General features: G+C 49.0%; 1 protein-coding gene across 3 annotated transcripts; it reads right to left on the bottom strand.

Moving 5' to 3' along the window:
• Positions 1-3: 3 nt before the first annotated feature.
• Positions 4-26,252, bottom strand: AP2M1 (adaptor related protein complex 2 subunit mu 1). Of its 3 annotated transcripts, none has more exons than XM_084291795.1 (12): positions 26,202-26,246; positions 19,503-19,579; positions 15,433-15,545; positions 9,737-10,002; positions 9,334-9,416; positions 5,248-5,383; positions 5,010-5,151; positions 2,844-2,963; positions 2,287-2,422; positions 1,763-1,860; positions 1,521-1,632; positions 4-1,176 (listed from the first exon to the last, which is right to left on the bottom strand). In XM_084291795.1, exons 3-12 carry the CDS (start codon positions 15,504-15,506, stop codon positions 1,042-1,044), a joined length of 1,302 nt encoding a protein of 433 aa, XP_084147921.1. In that variant the 5' UTR covers positions 15,507-15,545; positions 19,503-19,579; positions 26,202-26,246; the 3' UTR covers positions 4-1,041. The 3 variants fall into 3 exon arrangements, with proteins under 3 accessions (XP_084147921.1, XP_084147923.1, XP_084147922.1); XM_084291797.1 differs by having other exon boundaries at positions 19,495-19,579; positions 26,202-26,217; XM_084291796.1 differs by lacking the exon at positions 19,503-19,579 and having other exon boundaries at positions 26,202-26,252.

Here is a 26,252-nt window from a genome sequence, read left to right as displayed (position 1 = left end):
GCGTCTCGGTTCTACATCATTTATTAGGTTGAGCGCTGGACAAATCACAGGGTGTACAAAATGGAGACCACACTACCAGAAGCAGGACGGTGGGCGGCAGCAGCATTCCTATGGCCCAGAAGCGGTCGGTAGAAGTGCGGAGAGGGCGGGCTGGGGCACGGGGCTTACTGGCGAGTGCGATTTTCCATCCCAGAGGGCAGCCCCCGGTCGCATCCTGGCAGAGCTCAGCTGAGCCACGCTCCCCAGGGCTCCAGGACATTTGGAAAGGAGCCCGGGACAGATCCAATTCGTTTGGAAAGGAAATTTCCAACTAATTTCCAATTGGTTTGGAAAGGAAAGACTGGCTCGAGCCAGCAGCAGGTAGAGGGTAAGTGCTCTCAGGACCCGAAATGCTGTGCCACCCACGTACACACCAGCAAGAGTCTAAACCCTCCTCGTGTTTTGGTCACAAACCTTCCCACAGCAGGACTCGATACCGAAGACTTTGCAAGAAGGAGGAAGGTGGTGAGATGCGGCGAGCCCACCATCTCCTCGGGTGGAAGCCCAACAAAAACTCACCACCTCAGGCATCTCAGACTGGCCAGCAACATCTACCACAACAGCAATAGCTAGTACAGAAGCCAGGGTAACTTCAACTCAAGATTTGTCCAGTCTATGTTTAGGTCTATTCTACGAGTACATATGCACAAGAACTTCAAAAATACTAGGATATGATGCAAGTAGTGAGACACCAACAGAAGAGAAGTTTAATGGTGGACGTTCCCTAGAAAGATCACGAGAGGAGGGGAGTTAGACTAGCCCTTCCCCACCCTGGGACAGGGAGCGGGAGGCTGGCCGCAGCCCTGCACGAGACCGGGTTCTGAACTTCAGCTGCGGCGCGGGTGGAAACCAAGCACGGGCAGGCAAGTCCGCTCCCAAGGTGAGCCCCAGGGGCTTTCGATCTGCGTAGAGGGGCCAGGCCGATGTTCTCTGAATGTACTTGAAGACTGAGGAGACGCGGAGGATGGCTTGGAGAAGAGGGAGCCTGCCAGCCCCTCGGGGCTAGCATCTGGTCTCGTAGATCCCACTCCTGCCGATGTACCTCACCCATTTGATCACGTCGTGGTCACTGTAGTTCAGCTTTGGCTCAAAGACTTTCAGGTAACGCACCTTCAGCCCAGAGGGCGCAAACGGGACCTGTTGGGAAAGGGAAAGGCAGCGGAGAACATTAGAACAGAGGGATAAGATGCTCTCAGTACACAGCAGCCCAAGGAGCCCTGGGCTAAGCACCTAGAAACAGACACCAGGAGCCACCATTCCCCTCCCCATTGTCACCATGCTTGGTGACAGACTCCAGGGGCTTTAAAGGTGATTTTTTTCCCCATTAGCTTTGCCACCTGGCTGGCTTACATAAGGCAGAGCCACACAGCAGCATGGGACAGAGAATACTCAGAACCATGCAGTTCCCATGAGGGCAGAAGGGACTGGCCTGACAGAGCTTCTCTAAGGTAGCTGCCCCCAGAAGGCAGGCAGAGACTCACCTCAAAGTTCATGGAGATTGGGGGCCGAGCCCACTTCTTCTTGTCATTAGTGGGCAGCAGCTCGATCTCTGCACTGATCTGGGATTCCTTCATTCCAGCCATACGTTTTATCCTACCAGAGAACACCCAGAAGTGAGGAGGTGCCCAAATTTAATCTCCCCACCCCTACAGGTGCTCGGTGCAGCCAGGAGCACTGAACACTCCTGCCTCCCCAGACCCTGCCCCCCAGCACGCTCACTTACTTCCACACAATGGCATTCTCACTGGCCTTGTACTTCGCCTTCCCTTTCATGCAGATGACTTGCACTCCACTGGTGTTGAGGGGTGTTGGGATCCGGACCTGGAAGGCAGAACGTGGTGAGAAGGGAAACTGAGACTGCAGCCAGGGCACTCTGTGCCATCTCACAGGAAAACTGCCTCCTCCTATGTCAGGCCGGGGGTCTGGGACAGCAGCTGCCCTTCTGTCTCCATATCAGGGCCCCAGAAATCAGCAGCTACCATGAGGCATCTTGTCTAATTTCTTGCTTTGAAGTAAAGACTCAAACATTTTCAGAATCCACAAGGGTGTTTTAGAATCTGCCAAGGGTGACTGTGCAACTGAAAATAGCTTCCACTTTCCCCCTGCATGGCATTTCCCTTCTACAGGGCAGCAGCACCATATCTGCGAGGCATTCAGTTCACTTTGGGCCTGTACAAGCTTGAGGACTCCTCTGCAAGGACAGCACAGCAGGGGACATAAGTAGAGAGACAATATGCCACAGCTTACCTCTATCTTCTGAGCCAGCAAGGAAGGCTTGAAATTTGATTTTATCACCACCTTCACTTCCAGCTTGGTCCGGCCCACCTCCCGCACCAGGGGTATCACCCGGAAGGGAAGGATGATGTCCTTAGTGGTTCGGTATCTGCGGGCACAAAAGCAACGTCAAACTCCGAGGAGTTAACTCCCTTTGGTTCTCAAATTGTACCACCTTCCTAAGGAGACAGACTCTTTGCTTAGGGAACAACCTAGAAGTACCAGCCAGGAAGGAAGCAGCAGTCAGATCTGCGCTGCCCTAGGGCAGTAATAACTTCTTCAGTCCAAGTTTTGTGTCAGGTTCCTGCCAAGTGACCCCGCTCATGGATGCCAGTTTTAAGAACTTGAAACAAAATCCAGATCGAGCAGGCTAACAGGCAGGAAAAGACAACCATGCAGCTAGGTTTCTACCACATCTGTAAAAGGATTTGTGGGACAATCTACAGATTCCACTCCGCAGAAAGGAGACAAGCACAATGCAGGAGCACACACAGATGCCAACACCAGCCTGCTCAACCCCCACACCATACCTCATGAGCTCAAACTCTCCGTCTGGTGGAATGAAGCTGATGCTCCTCTCAGAATCAAATTTGCTGAGCCTCACGCACTGGTGGAAAGTGCAGTCGTCAATGGCGATTGACTGTTTGCCGCTGAAACACAAGGCAGAGTTAAACAAGTGCTCAAAGTTCAACAAGTGCAAGCTGCAGCCCGTAGTGCAGAGTCTGCTCAGGCAGAAACTATTCTACAGAGCACGGTGCCAGTGCAGGTGTCCAGGAAATGGGGAGGCAGGGAGAGAGATTCAGGGGACAGCGGCCTCCTGGCTCAAACTTCTCTCGCTTCACCACTGCCAAGGTCGTATTTCAAGACATTTGTTTAAAAGAATTCTCTCCCTCCTCTCCCCAGAGATGCGACCCTCCTGTCGCAGCCAGAGGAACACCGTGCTGGGGTCTGCCTGCCAGCAGCACCTCGGTACTGCAAGGGCAGCTCTGCTAACCCAGGTCACCTCGCAGCGCAGTTCAAAGGGGAGAACACTTTCCTGTCCACAAAGCTATCCCACTGCCACACAGCTAGGAGATGCTAAGTTTTGGGTCTTCCTTTTCAGAAATCTCTTCAGAGATGTTGCTTTCCACAGTGCTAGCAGCTGGTTTGATACCAGACAGAAGCTTTGTCCTCGGGCCAGCACAGTAACTGACTTGCCAAGGACCAGAATACCATGCCACAAAAATCTCCCCAGCTACCACCTGTGCATTTAGGTGCATGAGCCTAGCCTGACAGCACTCAGCTTGTGCTGGGTTCTAGCAGCAAGGAAGATATCCTAGGGGACAGGTCCTAAAGTTAGCTAAGAACTCCCTTCAGCTACTGAGAGGGACCAGAAAATGAGAATTAGGTAGCAACAGGACAGGCAGCAGTACAGAAGAGATGCTGCAGTGTAGTATGGTGATTTCTAGGTTGCCTCAACTGCTACGAGCAACAGAGTAACCACATAAATGTGCAGAGAGAGCCTATGCAATGCAGGCAGCTCCAGAAAGAAGCCATGTCCATCCTGCTCCTGTAACTCAAAAAGGTAACACTTTTACAGGTGAGAGCACTCACGGTATGCAAACTCTGGGACAGTACTGCTGACTCTTCAGAGGCCTATGCAGATGATATTCTCACTAGGGTATTTACCCTAGTTGAGGCTCATCCATTTTGTTAGCTAGATTCATGTTCTAGAAAGACAGCTTAAAGGTGACAGTGAAGTGATAGCTCTTGGCTTGGTTCTGAGAGAAGAGGCAAATAGCGCAGCTCCATTTCCAGGAACCATCACGGAAAGTGTCTGAGGTCTGAGTTACATGCACAGGTCACACAAAGCAAGAGACAGGGGGAGAGCAGAGTGCACACAGCTGAAGCAGGTTATCTACCTTCCCAATTCACTGAGGGGTCAGCAAAAAAAGAAAAAAAAAAAGAAGAAACAGCTGAGTCACAGTTAGTGGGGAAAAAGTGGCAGTCCCTTTGCTTTTCTCTCTTCATCCCAAGCAGGAAGGCTGGAAAGGGCTCAAGACCTATCTTCATCATCAGGGTTGGTACTGGCTGAGGCACAGCCAGGAAGGAAGGCAGCTGGGCTCCCAGAAGGGGCAAGCTGCCAGTCCACGCAGCCACCCGTATGCCAGCAGCAGGGGCTTATGCAGTATTAGCCTGCCCACCAGCCTAGTGTGCAAGAACAGTCTGGGTAGGAAAGGCTACGGTCAGAGGGGTCCCTTCACTGCTCCCAGGGAACACTGTTACCACTGCAACCTATGAACAAGTCTCCGTACTGACTAGAACTGCTACAAATTCTGGGAGAATCCACCTTGGAGAAGCATTTCCAGCTGCAAGAACTCCAAACTTAACACCGTATTTGAATCTTAAAGATGATAGCCCAGAGAACCTCACAGCTCCTGACACTTGTTTTTGTATAGATGTGAAGTCAGACACCAAAAATGACATTCCACCTGCTCACACCAGCCCTGCTATGGAGAAGGCTTCCATACCGAGGCCCTCAGGCTGGTAGCTCGCATGACAGCTGACCTACCCAGAGAAAAATCAGCAGTAGTAGCTGAGGGGAAGAAGAGATGAGCTGCTTCTGTCAGATCAGAAATAGCTACCAAGTGCTGCCCTTCCATAAGGGTCCCTTGTGGCAAGTGGCTTTTACCCCAAGTTACCCCAAGGCCTCTTACCTTTTCCCCGTTTCATCTGCAGTCCCTTTACCCTGTTTTTCAATGACAATCTTGTCATTCATGCCGAACTTGCACTCTGGCATTCCACTCAGATAACTCTTCATCACCACTCTGCCAGAGACATGGGCACTCAAAACCTGACCTGGAGTAGAGAAGAGCACAGTTAGCACACTTAGGCAAGTCCCCACTACCAAACCTTGATGGGAAAAAGGATGCCAGCTCAACACCTCCCACTTACCCTGGGGGGACATCAAGAGATTCACACTCTCCAGCACATCAAGAAAGAGTTCATTGCGACGATACTTGATCCCTTCACGTCTCCATCCAATCTGTCCAGTCACCTGGCTGGTGATCTGGGACTGCTCTTCCTTAGTCTGAAGGGAAGAAATGACATCTTAAATCTCTAGACACACTGAAGGACTAAGAAAACTTTATCTAGACCAAAGAGAAAGTGTTTGCCAATTACTGTGCAGAACTGCTTTTGATATTTATATTTTAAGTGTCATCATACACCCCATGATTCGGTCACAGAAGCATTCCCTCCTCAGCAAATTGCATGCCTAACTAGGCACTGATCATGGAAGCAGCTTTCCTGCTGTCTTTATTTCATTAGCGAGTCCTTTAGGCTAGGTTTAGGTGTGGGGAGACACAAGCTCTGCTGATGACATTCAAATCACGTCTGACAGAATGTCACACCAACCCATGCGTTAGGCAGCTGACAGGCCAGCTCACACCCTTATCCAACGCGAGACCCTAGGGCCGTGAAGCAGCTGGAGCTGGTCACCAAGGGCTGCTCTGTAATGACTGCAGTCATTAGCATGCCACTGGGGCATCGGTTGTGCACCAACATTAACTTTGAATGAATCTAAGTGTCCATCCTCTAAAACTCCTGGGAGCACGGTGTAGAGAGGCACTGGGAGGTTCCTACCTGGTGCTACAGGCGGGGTCCAGTCACGCAGAAAGTGAAGGAGATGTATAGCAGCAAGTGTGGCGCACACAGGGTTAGACAGGCAAGCAGGTCAGTAGCAAGAAAAAGGAGGAAGGGAGAAAGAGGCAGGTTAGGCTTAAGGCTATCTCAGGGCAGGAACAAAGCAGGCCAGCTCATTACTAATTAAGTAGCTGATCAGTACAAACAAGATGAGGGGCTCTGAGCTTCAGCTCAGAAAGCCCAGCAGCGAAATGGCTTCTCAAACTTCAGCCCATTCCCCCCCAAATACCAGGCAGGGCAGAGGGAGCAACAGATGTGCCAAATACCACTCCCAATAATGGTGCTGTGCAGAGTCAACTCCACATGTTGCCATTCCTAAAGCAAGCCCTGGATGTTTACTGTGCCACAGATACCCGGTCTATGAGAAGTGCACAGCACCCAGGACTGCGATAATAAAGATGTTTTAATAAAACTGGGTCCTGTAAGGAGTTGTGCCCTTGTTAATCCCGTCTCTTCCACTAGGGTGGCTGCAGAGCACCAAGGTGGGTCCTGCCCCAGCAGCCTTGCCCTGGGCCCACAGGGTGGCAGTACTCGATCTCAGCTTAGAGACAGCACAGGGGCTTTGTTTCACACATGTTCTTGCCACAGAGTTGGTGGCTCCTTGAGCAAAGCCATTATCATAACAAAGAGGCAGGGCATTCATACTCCACTGGAAACTGAGGAGATAAGCGCTCAGTGCAGTACAAAATACTCCTCTGTCCCACCAAAAAAACCCACACAATGTCCTTATCTGCCTTGTTCAATGCTTCATGCCCTTCAAGATGGATCAAAGGTACCCTGGGTCTGAAATTTCTCAGAACCATGAGCTTGCCTGAGCTGGAAGAAGCCAGCTCAACTGGGACAGGAATATTCAACCTCCTGACTACTCAGCAGCGAGCACAGTTCCTAGGCTAAAGGCAGACAGCTACCAGCAGGTTTCCTAGGCTCAGGCAGCTGTTGGTAGCCTCTTCCCACCTTCAGCAAGTAACACCAGCATTTTAGCATTACGGTATGTCTAAGGCTTGGGGAAATGCTGTAATTAAAAGTTAAAAATCACACTCACAGAAAGCACTTGGAGAGGATAAAAGTGACAACGTGCTGTTAGTTGGTGAAGCCTGGATAGATGCAGACAGCAGCTACAGACAGAACCGAGCACACAGAGCATGGCTCCACCCTGAGCTTTAAGAGCAGGTTTAGCCTCTCCTGGAGGAAGAGATCTGAGGCAATGCCTGCATCAGCTCTGTTACAGGAGATCAGCATGGCCTGCAGCCCTGCTGTTTGACTGGTATCATGGTAAAACCATGCTGCACCTTTTAAAATCTCTAGTGTGCTGCACCACCCCAGTCCCAGAGGACAACAGTACTTTTATTGGAAAGCAATGCAGCAATATTGGACTATCTTTCAAAAACAAAGCAGATCTTATATCCCAAGGTCGCCAACCCTGGCAAGACCACTGGAGCCACACAGGGTGGGCATTCAGAGGGCAGCAGCTCAGAACACCTCAAATTCCTCACAGAAGTAAAAAAATTGAGTTGTGAAATTCTGCCCTAACTGCAGGTTTTGTTCCTTAAAGTCAGCAGGACACGAAGCTCAAGGAAAGCACCCCCATAAACGAGGCAGGGACAATGGAACAAGGTTGACAAATGACCCAGCCCCACATTTCAGTCCAAGGTATCTGTCAGAAGATGGTAGTAAGCGAAGGAAGAGTTTGAGGCTAGAAGAACCAGCGTAAAGGGCAAACCAGGAAATACAGAAATTACTGTTTCAGTTGTTTCCCCTGCAGTACCACATCTGGAAAGGATCACTTCTGCTCTTCTTTGAACTGGGATGCAAAAAACTCCCACACAGAGCACAATAACCATGAGCTGTTACTTATGAATGGCTGTAGACCAGAACTCCTGTTTGAAAGGGAAGGACTAAACCTGTTGTTGAATGAGGTAAGGTGCTGTGACAGTAGTTCGCACACAAGCAGTATAAGAGTTTGTTAAAACAGTCAAACACAAGAAAAAAGAGGTAGGGAAGGAAGTGAGGGTGGTGGTTAGTTTTAAGTTTTCCTAGGAACAGGAGCTGACTCAGCTATCTGGAGTGCTGACTGCCCAGAATGTCAGACTGCAGAAGGCCAAAGTGATTTACATTAAAGCTCGGGATGGGGGACGTAGACCGGATGCACTCACATCTGGCCACTGATATGCGCGTGCCCTCTTGCAAAACACTGCTGCTTGTAGCAGAAAATGTTGCTCGGGGCAGCTTTTCTCTTCCCCTTACTCCTGAGATGCAGCTAGGCTTGCCACTAGTAGATTAAAAGGAGTCCTTAGGAAGTCAGTGTTAATGAAAGGAGCTAGAACAGAGCCTCCAGAGACTCTAACCTCTGCTCATCCTTAAAAAGAACAGTCTCCAGGCAAACCCTTGCTTAGTACTTCTGTTTGTACCTTGGGTACAAAGTTTCACCCAGACCTCTTCTCTTTTGCAGACAGCTTCCTCACAGACTGACTCCCAGCTTTTCTCCTGACTCACCTGCTACATAGCCTAAAACTCACTCCTCTCACCGAAGTCCTCATTAGGAGTTGCACAGCTACGTTAGAGGGACAAGGTGAGCAATATCCCTCGGAGACACAAGAAGCAGTAACTATTTTGTGGACTAGTTTTGAGGATTAGCCTGGTGTAGGATTAGAACTAGTTTGAAAAACATTCCCAAGAACAGCCTAATTCAACTGTCTTTTTCCCCCAAGTGTCCTTTATCTTCTATCTCTATATGAACTTTGTTGCAAGGGTTACTGCTATACTGAATGTGCCATAGAGAATTTCATCTCTAACATGAGAAAGCCCAGACCGTACTGATGCATCTGCTGATCTGCAAAGATGTCACAGGCAGCAACAGAATAATGTCAGTTTCCTGACTGCTGGCAAGATTCAGAAGGCTGAAGAATACTTCATTACAAGGAAGGCACGAAAGCCTGACAGCTCAAAGCACTGAAGGCAGGCAGAGAACAGACCTGCTCAGTGAGATTCACACACAGGACAGCTATTTCTGGTTCAGCAGGCAGATGTGTTTATTCTCTGCCACAAGCTGACACACACCAGCACCTGAAGGCAGCGATCGTTTACATGCAAGGGACTAGCACCACCCTAACACAGGGCCTTTCCTCCCACACCTTACCAAATGCCAGGGAGGTCACACAAGCACAGAGACATCTAGAATGAGGTGACACTGAGCTACCTCCCAGCCAGGGAGTTCTCAGAATACCCAGGCATTTTCACCCAGCACAGGTCAAGTGGTTAGTTGCATCATTAAGACCGTGCTTTCTTGAACAAGCTGAACTAGCAGAGCAGCGCTGTACCGCAGACCCCTCTGGTTACCTGACTCTTGATGCCTTGCTGAGTGATGAAAGTCTTCAGAGCCCCCGTTTCAGAGTTCTGAGGATAGCCAAAGTCCAGGATTTCTACAGGAGATTAAAAGATGGTTAGCTCACAGCCACAAGCCAGAGCTGCAACATATAAACACAGCAGCCACGTTAACCATTGCTGTAAGGAAAGCAATGCCTGTGCAATAACTTGCTCATATATTAAGCCTCTGGACAAGAGGCTGGAGTATTCTTTAGCAACAGCCTTGCTAAACTAAACTGACTTCCCTGTATAGTATTTTGGATAGAAAGAGTGACGGACAGCTGTCCAGAGCGATCAATTTGCTGGTTTCTAAGCTAACAGCTACAGAACAACCCAGTGCAATATCACGCAGCAGATTAGAAAGGAAGCATCTCACCATCCAGCAGCTCATAAATCAGCACAAAGTTGTTCTTTATGTTCTCCTCGCTGATCTTCCCGAAGTAGGCGGTCATCACGTCACACATCTTGTAAAGAAACTCGAACACCATGGCGGCGTTGACATTCTGCTTGGTGACAGCAGCCAGCCAGATGTTGGAACGCTTGACGTGGAAGAAGCTCGTGCGGGCGATGTTGGTGACAGGCGAGCGCACCTGCTGCCGGGCGTGGATGACATTGACGCGGAAGGCGTCCACGGCATTCCGCCTACAAGACCACCACCAAAGGAGAGTTAGCACAGCGTCTACAAAAACAAATTCACCACACAGCTCTGCTTATGTGATTACTGAGGTGAACTAAACACACCCAGCTCGCTTAGGAAGGGTGCCTGGGATGTCACAGCCAAGAGGGGCAACCGAAGGCTCTGAGTAGAGGTGGATGTTAAATCCTGCACAAACTCCAGGAGAGGAGTTACTGGTCTCTGTGGACCTTTGGACTACAGGGCAATTCTAACTGCAGGCAGAAAGAGAAGCAAGCTAACCTCCACGTGGAGTCAGATGACAAAGGAAAATTCCTTTCAGTTTATTCTGCTAGCACTCCTGATTACCATAGCCAGGAATGAACACTAGAACAGGCTCTGGGGCACATGTTCTAACCAAACTGCTAGTTACTACCTGCCCTGCGTGCCTAAGCCTTCATACCCCTGCCCCAAAACAAATCTGCAGTCTCCCATTATATTCTTTAATGGCAGTTCCCCCCAGATATACCACTGAGGAAAAGGCAGCAAAACCTACCCAGGTCACCTGACGGATGGCAGTGTCTGGGTACACCACGAAAGGCAGTTTCAGTTTAGACTCATCTCACCTCCATTTCCCAAAGTACCCTGGAGGGCAGGCTAAAAGCAGCAAGCAGGATTGGGAACATTTTGGGCTTTCCAGTTATATGTCCTCTCAAGCCTGCTATGCTTCAGAGCAGGTCTCTGGCAGACAGAATTGGGGTGCCCATGCTGCCACATGCGAGTAGCAACACACTACGTGCACTGGAAGATCCAGTACTATTTACAATGGGAAAGAAGTTCTGCAGGGCAGAAAATGTGCTGCATGAGTTTCTCCTAGCTGCTAACATCTTTAATCCAAACTTGTTTCACTATCTATACACTAGTGACAGGGAACAAATCCCTCCTAAATAAAACACTGATCTCCCCATGACATCCTGGTTTCCAACCTCTTCCACACTTTCTCATCCTGCAGCTACAAGTCAAGATAAACTCCCCAAATTAAGTCAAAATCCACCGATACTAAGACCACAGGAAGGAGAACTGATGGATTTATATTACAGAACTGAGACTTCGAGCAGTAGCCTACCTACCAAGCCAAGGCACACCTAGTTGTGCTTTATTACCCATACCCTTCCTTAAGACTATGCAGAACAGGGGGGCTCCTCGCTGCAGTATCAAGGCCCCATGGCAAGGAATATGCAGAACCGTGTTTGAGAGCAGACAGCAGTCACATCCTTGCAAGCAAGGATAAAGGCATACAAATGTTCATAAGCACTGAGGGTTGTCAACAGTCCAGCAGACAGTTTGAAAACAAAGGATATTCAGGGGAACGTGTGCTGCCATGGCAGGTGTTTTTTCCTTGAAGGTCTGGGTAGACATGTAGAAGCCTCATCAGTAAACACCCTCCCCCATAAGCAAAATTCTGGCCTTCAAATACTTCCCAGGTTTTATTGCTCCAGAAGGCTTGTGAGTTAAATCACTATTTGATTTCTACCTCGTTTTTTTTTTTTTTCCATAAGAAAGTAATTATTCTACTGTAAAATAATAATATCTAGAAGTCCCACTCCTCCCCTTCAGTAAGCCTCACAAGGAAAGCTCAGCTTGTTCTGGAGCATCAGCCCTCCCGGCCTCGAGTTCTACCCACTAGGGCTAGCAGCAGAGCCAGCAGTCAGACTGGTGCACGCTAGAGGAGAAGCCCCAGGTGAGTGAAGCTTTTCCAGCACACCAGTTGCCCGCTGTGCAGTGCCGGTCATGGCCTACCCGCGTCTCTTACCTATTGCTACAGCAGCCAATGAGATGGGATGGACAGAAATGGCGCCAGCGGAGAAAGGAGGAGTGACAGCAACAAGAGAAAGGGTTAGAAACACACACACAAGGCACAATGAATCCAAAGAGATAAGGAGAGACCAAACAGCACCCCCTCCCCCTGCTCCGGGGCGCAAAAAGGCCCAGGTAGGCCTGGCTGGAAAGTAACAAGCTGTGGCAGCAATGGAGCCCTCGCAAGGCACAGCGCTGACATGCCATGGTCAGATCGCCAGTGTTGAGACCGGGCTTCTTTGGAATTTCAGGACTAATTGGGTGTTTAGTCCAGATGAGTGGGAGCCACATCACATCATTGGTATCCACGCTGCTCTGCTAACACACGTGGCAGGCCTCAGTGGGGAAAAAAAGAAAGAAACCCTCAATCTGAGGCACAGCCTGGGGACTGCAGAGTACCCCTTTTCTTCTTCCCTCACCACAGGGCTGCAAGTCTGAGCGGGCACTGCTATGGCAGCGCTCTCATTTGAGGCTGTTTGGGCTGCTGCTTTCTGGCCTGGTCCAGCCAACAGGAAAAACACCGAGTTTGACAGAGCTTCAGCACATCTGGAGAGAGATGGCACGTCCTGCAGCTTCAGGCACTGCTCTATCCAGCTTGCACTTTTTCAATAATGATCAAGAGCTATGAAGCAGAAGTGATGTCTTAGAAGCTCAAAAACAAAACGCCTATCCCAGTTTAAGTGCATGCAGTTCGTCATGTAAGCTGCTCAGTTTCAAATAGCTTTTTTTTTTTTTTTTAAATCAAATAGCTACGTTTTTAAATGCAGGTAGGTTCTCCCAGTGACTACATCACTGAAGAACAAGGCACTTAAGGTCACAGTGGAGCCCTCCACAGTATCCTGAGTTAAATGCATAGTGCTTTGCTTATATTTTTAAGAGGCTGCTTATGCATGCAGCTAGCTGCTGTATAGACAGATGCACTACATGCACTAAAGCCATTCTTCTAAGTTGCAAGCAAAGGAAGTCCAAGTTTTGTGGGGACTGTTTTCTGCCTTTACCAGTCAAGGGAAGTGTTGCTTCATTGACTGCCACTTTGCTCATTAGCATTTAAGCTAGTATGCGCTAATTTAGATCCTTAAACTGTGCAAGAGGAGAGGTTCTCATTACCAGAAATGGCTTTTAATCTCTCCCAACTGAGATAAACTCTCCCAAGCCTTCCCCTGAGGCTTCAAGACACCAAAGGGAAGTGCCAAGGCCAAGGAAGCCTTACAGGTCAATCACTCCAAATCCCCATGAAGACAGGCAGCAGCTATGCTCATTTCCCACTCTGCCTACCTCCCAACAAGCTAGATGGGCTCAATTCCCTGCACTTCAGATCTATCTGGATTAAAGACTCAAGTGTTCCAGAAATCTATTGACTCATTGTTTTGAGATGGAACTCCTACAGAGGAGAGTACAAGCTGCAGGGAAAGGCTGTTCCTTTCCCTACCTCTCTGGAAATTAGGTAGGGTGCTCAGAGCTCTCAGGTACACCTGGTACTGATGCTAGCATTCCCAACAGGAAGTAACAGCTACCTACTTTACTTGCTATAGAGCTGAAGATTCTCAGTTACTTGATTTCAAGACATAGCTGTTCTAAGACAACTTGTTTTATAAGGTTACATATCCAAAAAATGTAAGCCAGGTTTCAGAAGGAATCCAACACCTTGGGAGCAAGCTCCATGAATAGCCAGCACCAGCTCCACTTATCACAAGACCGACACTGAGACACCCACAGAAATTGAACAAAGGATTTTATTCAAGGCAATACTAACTCCTGAAGTTCTAGAGAACATTTGAATCTTTGGCACTTTTTTCCAAAAGGCAAAGTGAAGATTGGATCAAGCAGGAAATCCAATTTTCTAGTTTTGCCTGGCCAGCCAGTAAGAAGTACTTCATTACTTGCTGAACAACTCAGTCACTTCACAAGAGGGATGAGCCAAGATAAAAGCAGTGGAAGATCATTACATTAGAAGAACTATTTCACTCTCCAGTTTACATCTCTATGGCCAGAAGGCCCTTTAAATTAAGAGGCCCTTCTTGAATAAACATCAGTTCAAGCACGGTGTAATCTACGTGCCACAACAACAACAAAATCTTATTGCCAGGAACTGCAGCAACATTGTCTCTAGCTCCACATACAGTGTTCTCAAATTTTATCAGTAATCCAACCTCGTTTGGTTTGATCACCACACTATTCATTAATTAGAGGAATTTCCAAGTCAGATCTGGCACATGAATTGCTCTGAAGACCTTCAGCTAGCTGACATTCAAAAGACTGAAAGAATTACTACAGTAGAGAAGAGGCAGAACTTCACAGCCAGCAGTTTTCTGCTTCAGAAGTACAAAAGTACAAAGCTTCCTTGGCTCAGCGCCACGTGGAAGATCTGGGATAGTTTGGCCATTCTCACAACTGCTACTTTACTCCACTTAGAACAAGAGAGAGTTAAGGTATCACCTAGTGAGCTTATTACAGGCACTGTTGACCACTGCTACTCCTTCAATGAAGCTGTGAAAGCCTTGGCAAGCTGCTAGTTCTACACCATTTTTAGCCTCCACTAGACAATCCATGTCCGGAAGGGAAGGGAAGCTCTCTTGAGACTAGAGCAGTTTGCCTTCAGACTGTCTTGATTGTTTATTGCAATTCATGGCAACAAGTTATCTCACAGCACATCCTACCATTATTTATTTTGAAGACCTTGTAAAAATATATTTTTCCTAAACTGGGCAAAAGTATCTCTTACACTTTGACCCTGCTTACAGTGACCCTGCTTCCATTAGCTGCATTTTAACTTCATGCTAACTTCAATTACTAGCTTCCACCTAATGCCTAACACTAATGATAACCACCAGTAACAGCCCTGCTGTGTGAGAAAGCCACTTAAGGCTTTCAGTCCAAGCAGCAGCATCACTTATCAGGCTCCTTAAAGCACTACCCACTGCTCAAAAAACCCCAGTTCTCATAGGGTTCCTTTTGGGAACTAGCAGTTTAAGAATGGTACATACCTAGTCTAAGTGAGTAACAGAACACTCGTGTGAAGTGCAACATACCTATACCTACTGAAGGCTTTCAGAGATCCCACAACTTGAATTATCCCATAGGTGTAAGCTTTTTTACTTACAAGGCTGACATACAAGGTTGGGGCAGAGAATGTTAAATGCACAGAGGTGGTTACTGGCACTTTGACACTGCAAAGACCAGAGGCAGTCTTCTGTATGCCTGTACTTGATACTCATCATCTGTGTTTGAAACTAGTTCAGAGCCCTGGTCACAATGCATGGCAGACAGTTCCCACATGACTCCTATAACATTTTAATGATTACATTAGGTTGGTAGACTTCTGCAGTGGCAGTCCACATTGGTGAAGCGTTTGGAAAAACACCCAGATCTCTACCATCCAAAAGGAAGTCCTAGCTTTGCCTGCAGGTTGTCTTTTACTACCATCTGTAGGTGATCTGGGCTTAGTAAGAACTTAGCTCTTTCTAAACTAGGCCTAGAGCAGCAAGTTGAGTTGCAGTCTTACATGCATGCACAGCTAATGCAGAACAAAGCAGCTCTGGGTTGTCGTTTGCACCACAGTGAGACAGAAATGCAAAGACCACGGATGCAATGGAAGCACTTACCCGATGTCATCCCGGTAGACTCGAGAGATTAAAACCTCTCCTTTGTGATTATAGATGAATAAGCCTCCGATCATGGTGGAACTTTAGTCTTCTCTTCCCATGTTGCTTAAGACCTGAAGCAAGAGAGCACACACGTTAGGCTGCAACGAACAGTACAGCAGGCACAGGCTGACATCCAGCCAGGGCACTGAGAGCTTTTGTCACACACCTCCACAGAAAGCACTTCGTGCAGTGCCTGCAGTGGTGAGGACCTGACAGCTCACACCTTGATGCCACAGGAGTAATGAACTCCAGCAGACTGCAGGGAAAGATGAGTGGAGAGCACGCCCAGAGATATTACTGAAGGTCTGATGTTGCCAGCTCCCTCATTAGTTTATATCGTTACGCCAGGCCAGGGCTGAGGCCCAGCAAGGCAGCTTGATGCTCAGTGCCCACCTCACGCTTGCAGGAGGAATACAGAGCTCCTTACACAGGGCTATCCGAAAGTGTTTTACTCTGGAGAGGAAGGAAGTAGCCTTACTGTTAACATTTGAGGTTATACTTTTTGTATAGGCTAACTATGCTTTTTGTGCAGACTAACTTCACATTCATCCATCAGCACGGACACATCAAGGCTCAAGAACTGGAAGTGCCTGGCCTCTCCCCTGAACATGAGGAAAAACAGACCTGGAACTGCAAGGAAATCAGAGACCCTTTACTTCTCCTATAAAGCGTGCATCCCCACTGTGACTGCCACACAAATCAGATCACTGCATGGCGGGGTGTTATTAGCAGCAGGTCCACCTTGGTTGATTACTGCCTGCTAGGAAGGCTGCTTAACTTAAAGAGATAATGGATTCCAGGGCAGCAGCCAGTCATCTCGTTGCTCCAGTAATTCAGCCTGCTGGATGAGGAGCAATCAAGAGGAATGCTCCTAAATATCTTTTCAACCAGGAAGTCTACAGATAATGATTATTTAAGCAGCATCTTGACAAAGTTCAACACTCCTGCTTGGGATCACAGCTGCCTAGCAGTAATGGGCTGTATTAATAACTAGGTACAAAAAGCTAGCTTCAGAGCCAAAACAGAGCGGCCTGGCCACCAGGTGCCACTGGAGCAGATCTCAACCGTGAGCCACTTTAACTGGGGACTAGTGTCTTAGATGTTACCCCCTTAAACTCATCTTTCTGCAGAGATTGGTTTGAAAAGAGCTTCAAAACTGATAGACATTGAGGCAGATTTTTTATTTAAATAAATATACAGCTTTTTAACCAGATCCCCTTCCTGCAGTCACCCACACTCCTACTTCCCCTCAGTCCAAGCCATAACACCCATTCAAGCCAGTGTTTGGCCTGCTTAGCCCAGAGAAGAGCATCACAAACAAGATAGGGCAAGGCTTGTCCCCAGGTCTGGGAACCACCATAGGTGCTTCTCTCAGCTTCAGCACTGGAGAGCAGTAGATAACCAACCACCTCCGCAGTGCTGCTGGGGAGATTAGCCTACACCCATTTGTCTGGGGTGGGCAGGAAGGATAGGGACAGGCGAGCCTAAAACAGCTGAGAGCGAAGCGATACGCCTTTGTGCGGGGACAGCACAAAGCAAGTTGGAGTGACCTTGCCTCGGCTCATCTCAAAGGTCAGAAAAATAATAGAAGAGCAACACACACGGAGGGTCAGAAGGACTTCCAGCACAGAAGCCTGAGGAACTATCTCCTAACGGTTACGTTCAAGAAACTTCAGCAGCTGCCTATCTGAAGGTGGCATTGCAGACACAAGCTCTGCACTAAAAGAAGGTTTTTTTGATAGTGCAGCCACTACTTTTAATTTCAGGAAGACCAAAAACCTTTCGCTTTCATTAGTCTTCACACCAACAGCTACATTTTCAGCCAAGCCTAACGAGCCCTCAGAGAGCAGCCTTACACATACATGTCTGTGCTACTGGTCTTCAGCTTCCAGATGGCTGCTTCTGCTCGTTACAAGGAAAGAAAACACCAGAAATAGTCACCAAGTCAAAATAGTGAGAAACTGAGGTGCAGTTTTCCCAAAACTCAGCAGTGAGCTTCCTGGCTTTTCCTCCCACATTTTGCTGGCTGTGTCTCTGGCTATTATCAGGCTGCCTCCTGCCACTTGTCAGTGGCTTCACGTCACTGTCATCACCAATTTCTGATGGCCTCAGACTCCACCTAACACAGGAAAGTTTTAAAAATAACTTTGAAGACTATTTTTGCACTAGTGAAACAGTTATCCTAGGACCTTAACGCACTGGTTACACTTTAACTCTTGGATGCTTCTCTTAATATTGCCAAGTTCTGAAACCTCACCTAGAAACAACATACATATTTCTGTTAGTGACTGCTAACTTTAGGATACATCCCACCTGCTTCCAGGACAAATCTCTTGTACCATAGTGCAGAAACCAAACCTGTTAACATAGGGGCCTGAGACTCCCATGGAATTACAGAGCAAAAGTCTTCTGAAGCTTCTCAGTGCCCCACATGGGAGAATGAGGCTACACACACAGCAAGGCTCACATCTCCATGCCAGAAGACAAAAGACAAGCCAGTTGGCCAACAGAATGAGACCAGGCTGTTGAGTTGAAGGAAGTGGCTGTGTCACAGACTGACGGCTACCCACACAAACTCACAACCCTAACAGGCACGCAGAAGGCCACTGAAGGGCAAGGCACAGGGCAGGAACCCAAAAGACCAACATCTATTTGAACAGATGCCCAACAAGTCTGGCAGATGCTGCTGCTCTAATTCAGCAGCCATTTGAAAGGCCATTCACACGGGCCAAACGATGAAAACAGGAACCGTTAAGACAGTGAATGCAACTTGTTGCCTGCTCTAAGAAATGCTTTCCTAATTATTTCTTTCTTTTCCATCTCAGACAAGAGACAAGGACATCTTTCTCAGACTGCTGCAGTGGTGGCTTCCAAATTTGGATACGGACCACTGCTACCAAACGTGAAGCAGTTCTTGCATCTTCCTTCATGCTTACATTGTACAGAATGGTTTCCTGGAAGCTTATGCAACTGGCCAAAGCCGGATGGTGCGAATCCTACAAAACCTTTCCAGAAGATTCCTAGAAAGCACATCCTAGTCTTTAAAAAAGTAATCTCCCTCTTGGGCTTTAATGCTGCTTAACTTATTTGTTCTATTTTTAGCATAAGGGAAACATCTGCTTTGATGAGCAACAGGATCAGACACGGCATACAAGACAGAGCATTGTGCTAGCATGACAACTGCTTCCTGAAAGCACCTTGGTTTAGCTATTTGCTACAGTTCTATAAAAACAGATTGCTGATCAAGCTTCTTGCTGAAAAATTAAAGCCTTCTCTGGAAAACCCAGGTATTGTCAATGGTGATAGAGATAATGAGGTTATCCTCTCTTATACACTAGGTTAGAACATGTTCTGTAATAAGTTACAGCCAGATATGTCATAATTTTTAAGTGCATCACAATACCAGGCAGCAGAGCCAACTGCATGTTAGATGAAGAGTAGATACAGAGCGATCCAAATGTTTTTAGTCTTAAAAGTTCTTTGTTAACACACACAAACACCAGGCTGCTTCATCATACAAGCATACTGAGAGCTGGAGTTGGGCTTGGAACTTTCCACGTGCAGTCAGCTCCTAAGCAAGCAAACTGCACGAGGTAGGGCAAGAGCCAGGTTGGTTCCCATTGCAGTTCTGTCGGCCCAGTATCTTGCCTCTGGTGCTGGCAATAAAGGGACAGAGATAACAGGAGGCACAGGTCAGGAAATACTCCCCAGCAGATCCCCCAGCAATGGCATGTTTATTTAAGGACACCCAAGGGCTCTTTTTAAGAGTATTTGCCCAGCCTTGTCTTAAATCTGTGCTTCAGCAGCATCCCATGGCAAAAACACGCTGTGTAAAGAAACTTTTTTTTTTTTTTTTTTTTAATAAATTTGCTTTTCCTTTTCCTCCCCCAGCTTTAACAGCCTCTAGTTTGTGTACAGGGACAAGAGGTAAAGCACTAGCCCTCATGCTCTCCTTCCAGGCCACTTGGGACTGCAATGAACTTCTCTATTGCCTTCGCTGACTCCTTCCCAGAACAGTACCTTCCCACCTTACTCAGCTGCTCTTCGCAAGGAAGCCGCTCTAAGCTTTGGTCTTTCTCAGTGCCTTCCTCTCAAAGTTCTCCTTCTGGAAGGAAATTCAAAACCAAACATTACTGGAGATGTAAACAAACCATGGTATAGATAATATAACAATCCTGCTTTGATCTCTTTTCTTAGTGCCTGACTTTTTAAAGGAAAAAAAAAAAAAACCACCACAGCGTTACTCCCAGATCACACTGAATTCAGTCTTCAAGATGACTGCCCATGTCACAGGTGAAGCAGGGTTTGCCTTTGCTCCCCAGCCTGATTTAGCCAAAGAATCAGGACTGCTCTGCCAGCAGTCTGCCAGCATAAATGTACCTGGGAGATGCTCACTGGCATTATTTTACATGCAGTAGCAGCTTGCCTCCATAGGATTCTCCTCAAGCCTGGAGAACCTGCAATCCTACAGCTCTACAGACGGAGCCCAAATCCACATTTATGTCCAATTTACCTAAATCAATTAGTCAGACAACTGTTAATGAGCTTCCAAGTGCTGAGTAAAGTCACGTGGGCTGGGGACAGTGCATCCATGAAGGTGTTTAGATGACAAACCCAGCTGTATCTGCCATACACAAGCTGTCTTCAGCACTTCAAAGACACACAGAGCATAAATCTCTTGCTGCAGTCCCATCTGATGGCATCAGGAACCGAAGATGTCTCAGGTGCACAAGGTACCCAACACAATTATAAGCAGGTCTTCCTTGCTCTGCTTGCCTTTTACAGTCTGTCATCTCAAAGAGCTCTAAATGTCACAAGCATCAACAGCACAAGCGCGTCAGCACAACTGACAGCAAGCTCAGTTTGATGCAGCGGTGCCGTCCTTTCACCCAGCCCTCCCCAACCCATCCATGGAGGTTCAGGGAACACGACAATATTCCAGGCTTCTTAGCAAGCCCAACATTTCATTCCCTCCCCACTAGAGCTACTTCCATCAGCTAATCAGACCACGTACCCAGCTGGAAAACTCAAGAGGTGGAACGACTAGCCCAAGGATATATGAACCGATGAGAAGAAAGCTACACAAAGAGCTCCATGCACAAGAAAGTTGCTTAAAGCTTAGCAAAGAGAAGGGCTCTTTAAGATGACAATGGCTCTCCTTGAAGCTGCTGCAGTGAAAATAAGCTTGCTTTGTTTTGATCCTCTCCTTTGTGTTTCGCTATGAGTCTCGTAGATACTGGTTTGAACCACTTCAAGGTTACACGGCAGCTAGAATGAGTTTTTAGTGGGGCACTTCTGACCTGGTAAGATCATCCCCACCTTTTAGGATAATGAAGAGTTTTTGTTTCCAAAGCTGGTCTGAGAAGAGCCCAGTGCTTGCAACGGTTAAGAACTGCAGGGAACAGCGCTCAGATTAATCTGAGACTGACACTCGGTGACTCACGGCTGTTGGAACCAGAAGGCCCCAGAATAAGAAACCCACCACGAAGCTGGGTTCATCTGCTCGCTGTGCACAAGCGACGTGACTCAGAAAGCTTCCCAGTAACAGGCTTGCTCAATCAGCTTTCTATGACTCACTCGGCTCCTCTCCACAGCCAGCCTTTCCTCGGGAGATCGCCCTGCGTTGTTTTGAGTTTCCTCAGGCTAATGGCTCATTGCAAGACAGTTTAAGAGCAAAGCCCATCACTTTTTAACTGCCTGGAAGCCAAGGTGACTAGCTGAAGCCTTTGGCTTATTGGTCTGCCAGCTGCATTTTCAGCCTCGTGCAGCTACGTTCCTTCAGCTTCACAGGCTCAAACACATGGTGACCCGCTCCACGCTGCTAGCTACAGCCTTGTTTCCCAGCTATGGGTTTATTCTACTTCAGGTGCAGAGAAGATCCGTTTGAATACTCAATTTGCACCCGTTGGTGAGTAATCGCCTTAATTTAGGAACAACAGTCCTCTCCCAACAGCCTCTTCATTCTTTGAGCAGCCAGCCACCAGGATAGGAGACCAGACCTCTGAACGCTGCTCCTACAAATACCTAAGGCCAGCAGCTCCCTGCCCTGCTGCCAAGCGCTCACATTCCAGTACGCTTCCATTCCAACCCATAAATAGAAGGCAGAAGCATCCTGAGGAGCATCGTGGACAGACCACATACTTGAACACGCTTATAAACACACGAGGAGTTAAGGCTACATGGAAAAGCTTCTCCACTCAAGTGAAAGTGACAGCACCAAAACACAAGTTTTCGGCAACTGTGAAGAACTTACAGCCTTAGGACAGCCTACAACAAAAAAGGAACACGAAGGATCTCTGGGATGTGGATCTGAACACATTTCAGTAGCTGCTTAACTTAGAAGCAGGAATAGCTGGACCCACAGTGACTGACATGGAGATATGCACCCTGTGAAGAGAAACGAACGTCCTCTTCTCCAACCATTTCACTGCTCATGCCACGTGAGGATGTGCTTTAGGGAGTGTTCCTCCCTTGAAACTCCGCGACATGTCAGACCGAGCCCCAGCAGCCAGCCAGCTACAGGCCGTGACCAAGGGAGAAGGCAAAACGCAATAAAAGCACGGTACCTCAAAAAGGCTTGTGTCTACCACAGATGGTATCAGAGATGGTTATCACAGATGGAAAATGCTCTGTTTATTGGGTCTGACCTACAGCCAGTCCCTTTTTGAAAGCCGTCAGACTTTGCCCTTGCAGACCTGCACCGTGCCACGCGTTAGGAATGTGTGCATGCGGTCAGGAGAGCAGGCTCAGCGCGGCCACATCCTGCTGCTGGGCTGGGAGCTGCCCAGGGGGATGCACTAACCCGGTGCTCAGCGAGCAGGGTTTGGGTAATTCCCTCCTCAGCACACCAGGGGCCCAGCCTTTGCTTGGATTCCAACTTAGTACAGTTGTAGAAGTGAACATACGGCACAGAGCCTTCATAGACTAAAGAAGGCAGGTGTGGGGAAGGGACTGACAAGCATGGTTTGTTCCCTCTGCAGCAGTTTTTTCCCCCAACGATTCTGGAAACACGACATGGAGGAAGGATCATTTCTCCAGTCCTTGTCCAGTGTGTAGGCCTTGCATTTTCTCTCTGCCCAAGAACCAGGAGTAAGAGAAGCACCACTTCAGTACCGTGGTCATCGATCATTAGGGTACGAAGGACAAGCTTGAGTTCCAGCCTAAATCCCAGATGTACGCAGACATTCAAACAAGTCATGTCCCAAAACCTGAAGTGTTGAAGTGACACCACGGAGCCCATCAATCCTTCCTGCACCAGCAGAACAGCGCTAGCTTCAACCCACACTGCAGACCTTGAGCACAGCTGTCTGCCTTTTGTAACTGTATTTGCAGAACTGACCACTAAAAAGCTGATCTGCTCCAACTCACTGCTCAGGAAAAATAGCAAATGGCTACTCAGTTTTTTACAGTGGAATGAGGCAACACACCTACAGGAACTGCAGCCTCATGTCCAGGCAAGAGATGCTTGCTCTAGCCCTAGAAGAATGAGGCACTGGCTGGAGGAAACACATCACTAGCAGCGTGCCTACAGCCTGGAGTCCTGTAGCAGTACGCAGCCACCATGCAATGTGAGCATCTATTGGTATTTTTGCTACAGGAAAGAGCGAACGCAGCTGTCTGCAACACCCCAACAGGGTCCCTTCAGCACAGTCAGCACCCGCTGAGCTCTCCATCCATTTTAAAGCACACCTTTAGGACCAGCTGTATGCATGTCCCTGTGCGTTTGGTACTCTCACCGAGACCCAAGGGACTTTGCTCAGGACCCAGCCACTCCGGGCTGTGTCACTGCCACTGCAGGGTGAGAAGTTTCCTCCCAGCACAGCCACCACTCAGCTTGAAGGAGAGCAGAGGACAACGCTTATTCCTCTACACAATGCTTATTTCTCTTCCCTACACAGCATGGCTGGGGAGCAGCAATCACAAGTCAGCCAATAAGCTCGTGTAAAACAACCAACCCCTTTAGCAGTCTATTAAAAGAAAGTTTGGGTTCTGACTTACCAGCAAGTAAGCCCGCTGTGCATTAATGAGCTTACCCAACTAAGCAGTTCAAGGTACATTAGCTGCCTCAGCTCGCAGCCAGGAAGAAGCCAGCTCTCACCCAGAGGACTGAGGGCAAGTCAACTGCAACCATTTCCGCATTCCCAAGCCACTACGGCCTTGGACAAGTGACAGCAGTTGAAGCAGGAGGGGGATTAGCCAGGATGCTCGGGCAAACTGGAGTCCCTTAGGAAGCCGATCCCACCAGGCTGGCAGTGGTGTTATCAAACCAGAGGCTTAAGGCTTACATCGATGTCACCACCCCAGCAGCTAATCCGAGCGCCTAAGCTTTGCTCAGAGGGCTGCATTAGCCACCTTCCAGGAGGCCACTGGCTGCGCCTGGTTTTAAAGAGTAGCTGCAATCACTTCATCCTGGGGAAGACAGGCTGCGTGATTTAATTAAGAGGCATACCGTGAGCTAAAGAGCTACTGAGATAAACCCATCAGATTCAGAGGAACTGTTCCTATTTTAAACCCAATCCCATAAATCCCCACAACCGGTGGGCAGCGAGAAGAGCACGTTCAGCTCCTACCAGGCTGTCCTCCTACAGCCTGCTTCTGGGTGCCATGCAGCACGCAGGCAGTCTGGTGGGCAGCGAGAGAAACCCTGACAGAGGGAAACGTGGCCAGCTCCCTTAATGCCACCAAAACTGTGCTTAACGCACCCCTCTGCCTTACTGGAGTCCAGCCTTATCTGAATAGCCCCAATTACTTCTTCCACCTCTAGTGGCTTTGTTCCAAGGCAGTTTTAAAGTCAGTCTGAAGCAGTTTCCATTCTAGAAGTCTGAGCAGTGGCTTCTGCTCCATTCATCTTCTAACTGAAAAGGCTGCAGATATGAGCTGTAGTTCACCACAGCCCAACAGCCTAGGTGCCTCGACCTGCCAACGTACCTCTTTCTGCTGTTCCTGTGGGGCAGGTAACTGCCTTCCACATTCTGCGCCTCTGCCTGCAAGCTCCTAGCTAAGCTGCCAACCTGCTGAGATCAAAATAACATTGCTTATTCACAGCTTTTCGTTCTGCAGGTCATCCTCTAGAGGAAAGCAGCTGACTCTACCTGCTATACGTTGGCACTCTAGGCTGCATTTCTGGCCATCCTTGCATCCACGCCTAAGAACATCCTTAAAATACACCACTAACAGCCTTTGTCATTATAAACTCAGCAAACTGATGGAAGGCACTGTGCTGCACTAGATAGTCTTGTCGCATCCCTGCGCCAAGTGATAATGCCAAGAAAAGTTTAACTAGGGTCAGTCACATGAAGTTTCTTTACAGAAAGGAATTTTGTTCACTGATTGTTCCCATTCCTTGAAAAGAGAAGCCAAGATATTATCAACCCCCAGAGAGCATTTCCTGTCATCTGTGCTTCAAAAAACTGGAGATACAATTCTCTGCAGCCTCGAGACTCAAGACTTAAAAGACTAAAATTGTGTTATCTCAGGAGGAGGGGAAAAGCCAGCCATAATACCCTTCAAGGGTATCTCAAATGCTCTCCCTGGAAGGAAATATGGCCAGCCCGCAGCCCAAAGAACGCCGGGTACCTTGTCACTAGATGTCAGTAACATGGCACTTCCTACAGAGGAGAAACGATGCCTCCCCTCTGACAGGGAAAATATGGAAGCAGGCAGCTTGGCAGCATCTCATCAGGCTGGAGGTTGTCCCTGCAAGCAAAACTCACAGGGACGAGCCCAGCTTTTACTAGAGAAAAAAAAGCAGTGAGCACAGTTCTGACAGCAGTCACATCGCCCAACAAGCATCGTGCCCACAGGAGCCCAGATGGGGTTAGAAATCCATAACGCCCAGACCTGCGAGCCGCCAAAACCATCCAGACGTGCCTATCTGGGAAAGTTCCAGGCTCAGATTTTGGCAGCCGCAGGCGAAAACTTCCCAGCAGCTTTGTCATACTAAAGCAAGCAGGGAACAGCTCTCGGAAGCGCGCAGCTGAGAGGGAGAAGGCGAGATGAAGAGAGGCATTTCCTACCGGGGAGAGAAATCAGCTGCAGCGGACGATAAACAGAGGCTGCGTTTCCTGCAGCCTCCACAGCCCAGGGAAGGGAAGAAAGGATGTGGGGAGGCAGCGGGGGAGCTGCTGGAGCGGGGCCCACTCGGTGGGCTCTCCACAGAGGAAGGCAGAGGCTGGGAGCCGTGCCCCAGCTAATTCGTGTGGAGAAACCTGAGGGAAATCCCTGCCCAGCCCCGGCCCCAGCCCTTTGCTCGGGCTGCCCGAGCCTCTCAGAGCTCCTCCATCCCCACCCGCACCCAGCCCGGCCCGACCACCGCAGCGCAGCCACCAGACGCCCCCGCGCAGCCAAAAATAATTACAAAAAAGGCAAAAAACGGGCAAAAAGCGTATCTAGGCTGGCGAGGCCGGAGTCACAGCGCAGCCCCTCGCTGACAGAGAGCCCTCTCGGGGGAGCCCCACCGCCCTCCCCCAGGGCACAGCCCGCCCGGGGGGCGCCCCCAGACCCCCCTGAACCCCCCCCGAACCCCTCTCAGCTCCTGTCAGCGCCGCGGGCCCACAGCCCCCCACCTCCGACGGGCGCTGAGGGAGCCGCCACCCACCATCCTCCAGCCACCCCCCGGCCCCGGGCGATGCAGCGAGCCTCCCCGGTGCAGAGAAGCCGCCCGAGGGGGGTGAAGCGAGCGGCTCGGCCCCGGCAGAGCGCGGAGCACCGGCGCGGAGCCCACTCACCTGCCGCCGCCCGCCCGCCGCTCTGCCGCCCAAGATGGCGGCCGCCGCCCC

This window comes from Netta rufina (assembly GCF_964035555.1).
Source record: "Netta rufina genome assembly, chromosome: 9".
Taxonomy (NCBI): Eukaryota; Metazoa; Chordata; class Aves; order Anseriformes; family Anatidae; genus Netta; species Netta rufina.
Note: the sequence above shows the minus strand (reverse complement) of the source record. Positions and strands in the feature narration are given on the sequence as shown.

What these genes read in the sequence shown, in the direction of transcription:
- AP2M1 (XM_084291796.1), bottom strand. Translation starts at nt 15,506, where the DNA reads ATGATCGGAGGCTTATTCATCTATAATCACAAAGGAGAGGTTTTAATC. An exon ending in GAGAATGCCATTGTGTGGAA is followed by an intron (nt 1,633 to 1,762) that starts GTAAGTGAGCGT and finishes GTTCTCTGGTAG; the next exon opens with GATAAAACGTATGGCTGGAA. An exon ending in CAATCTCCATGAACTTTGAG is followed by an intron (nt 1,177 to 1,520) that starts GTGAGTCTCTGC and finishes CTTTCCCAACAG; the next exon opens with GTCCCGTTTGCGCCCTCTGG.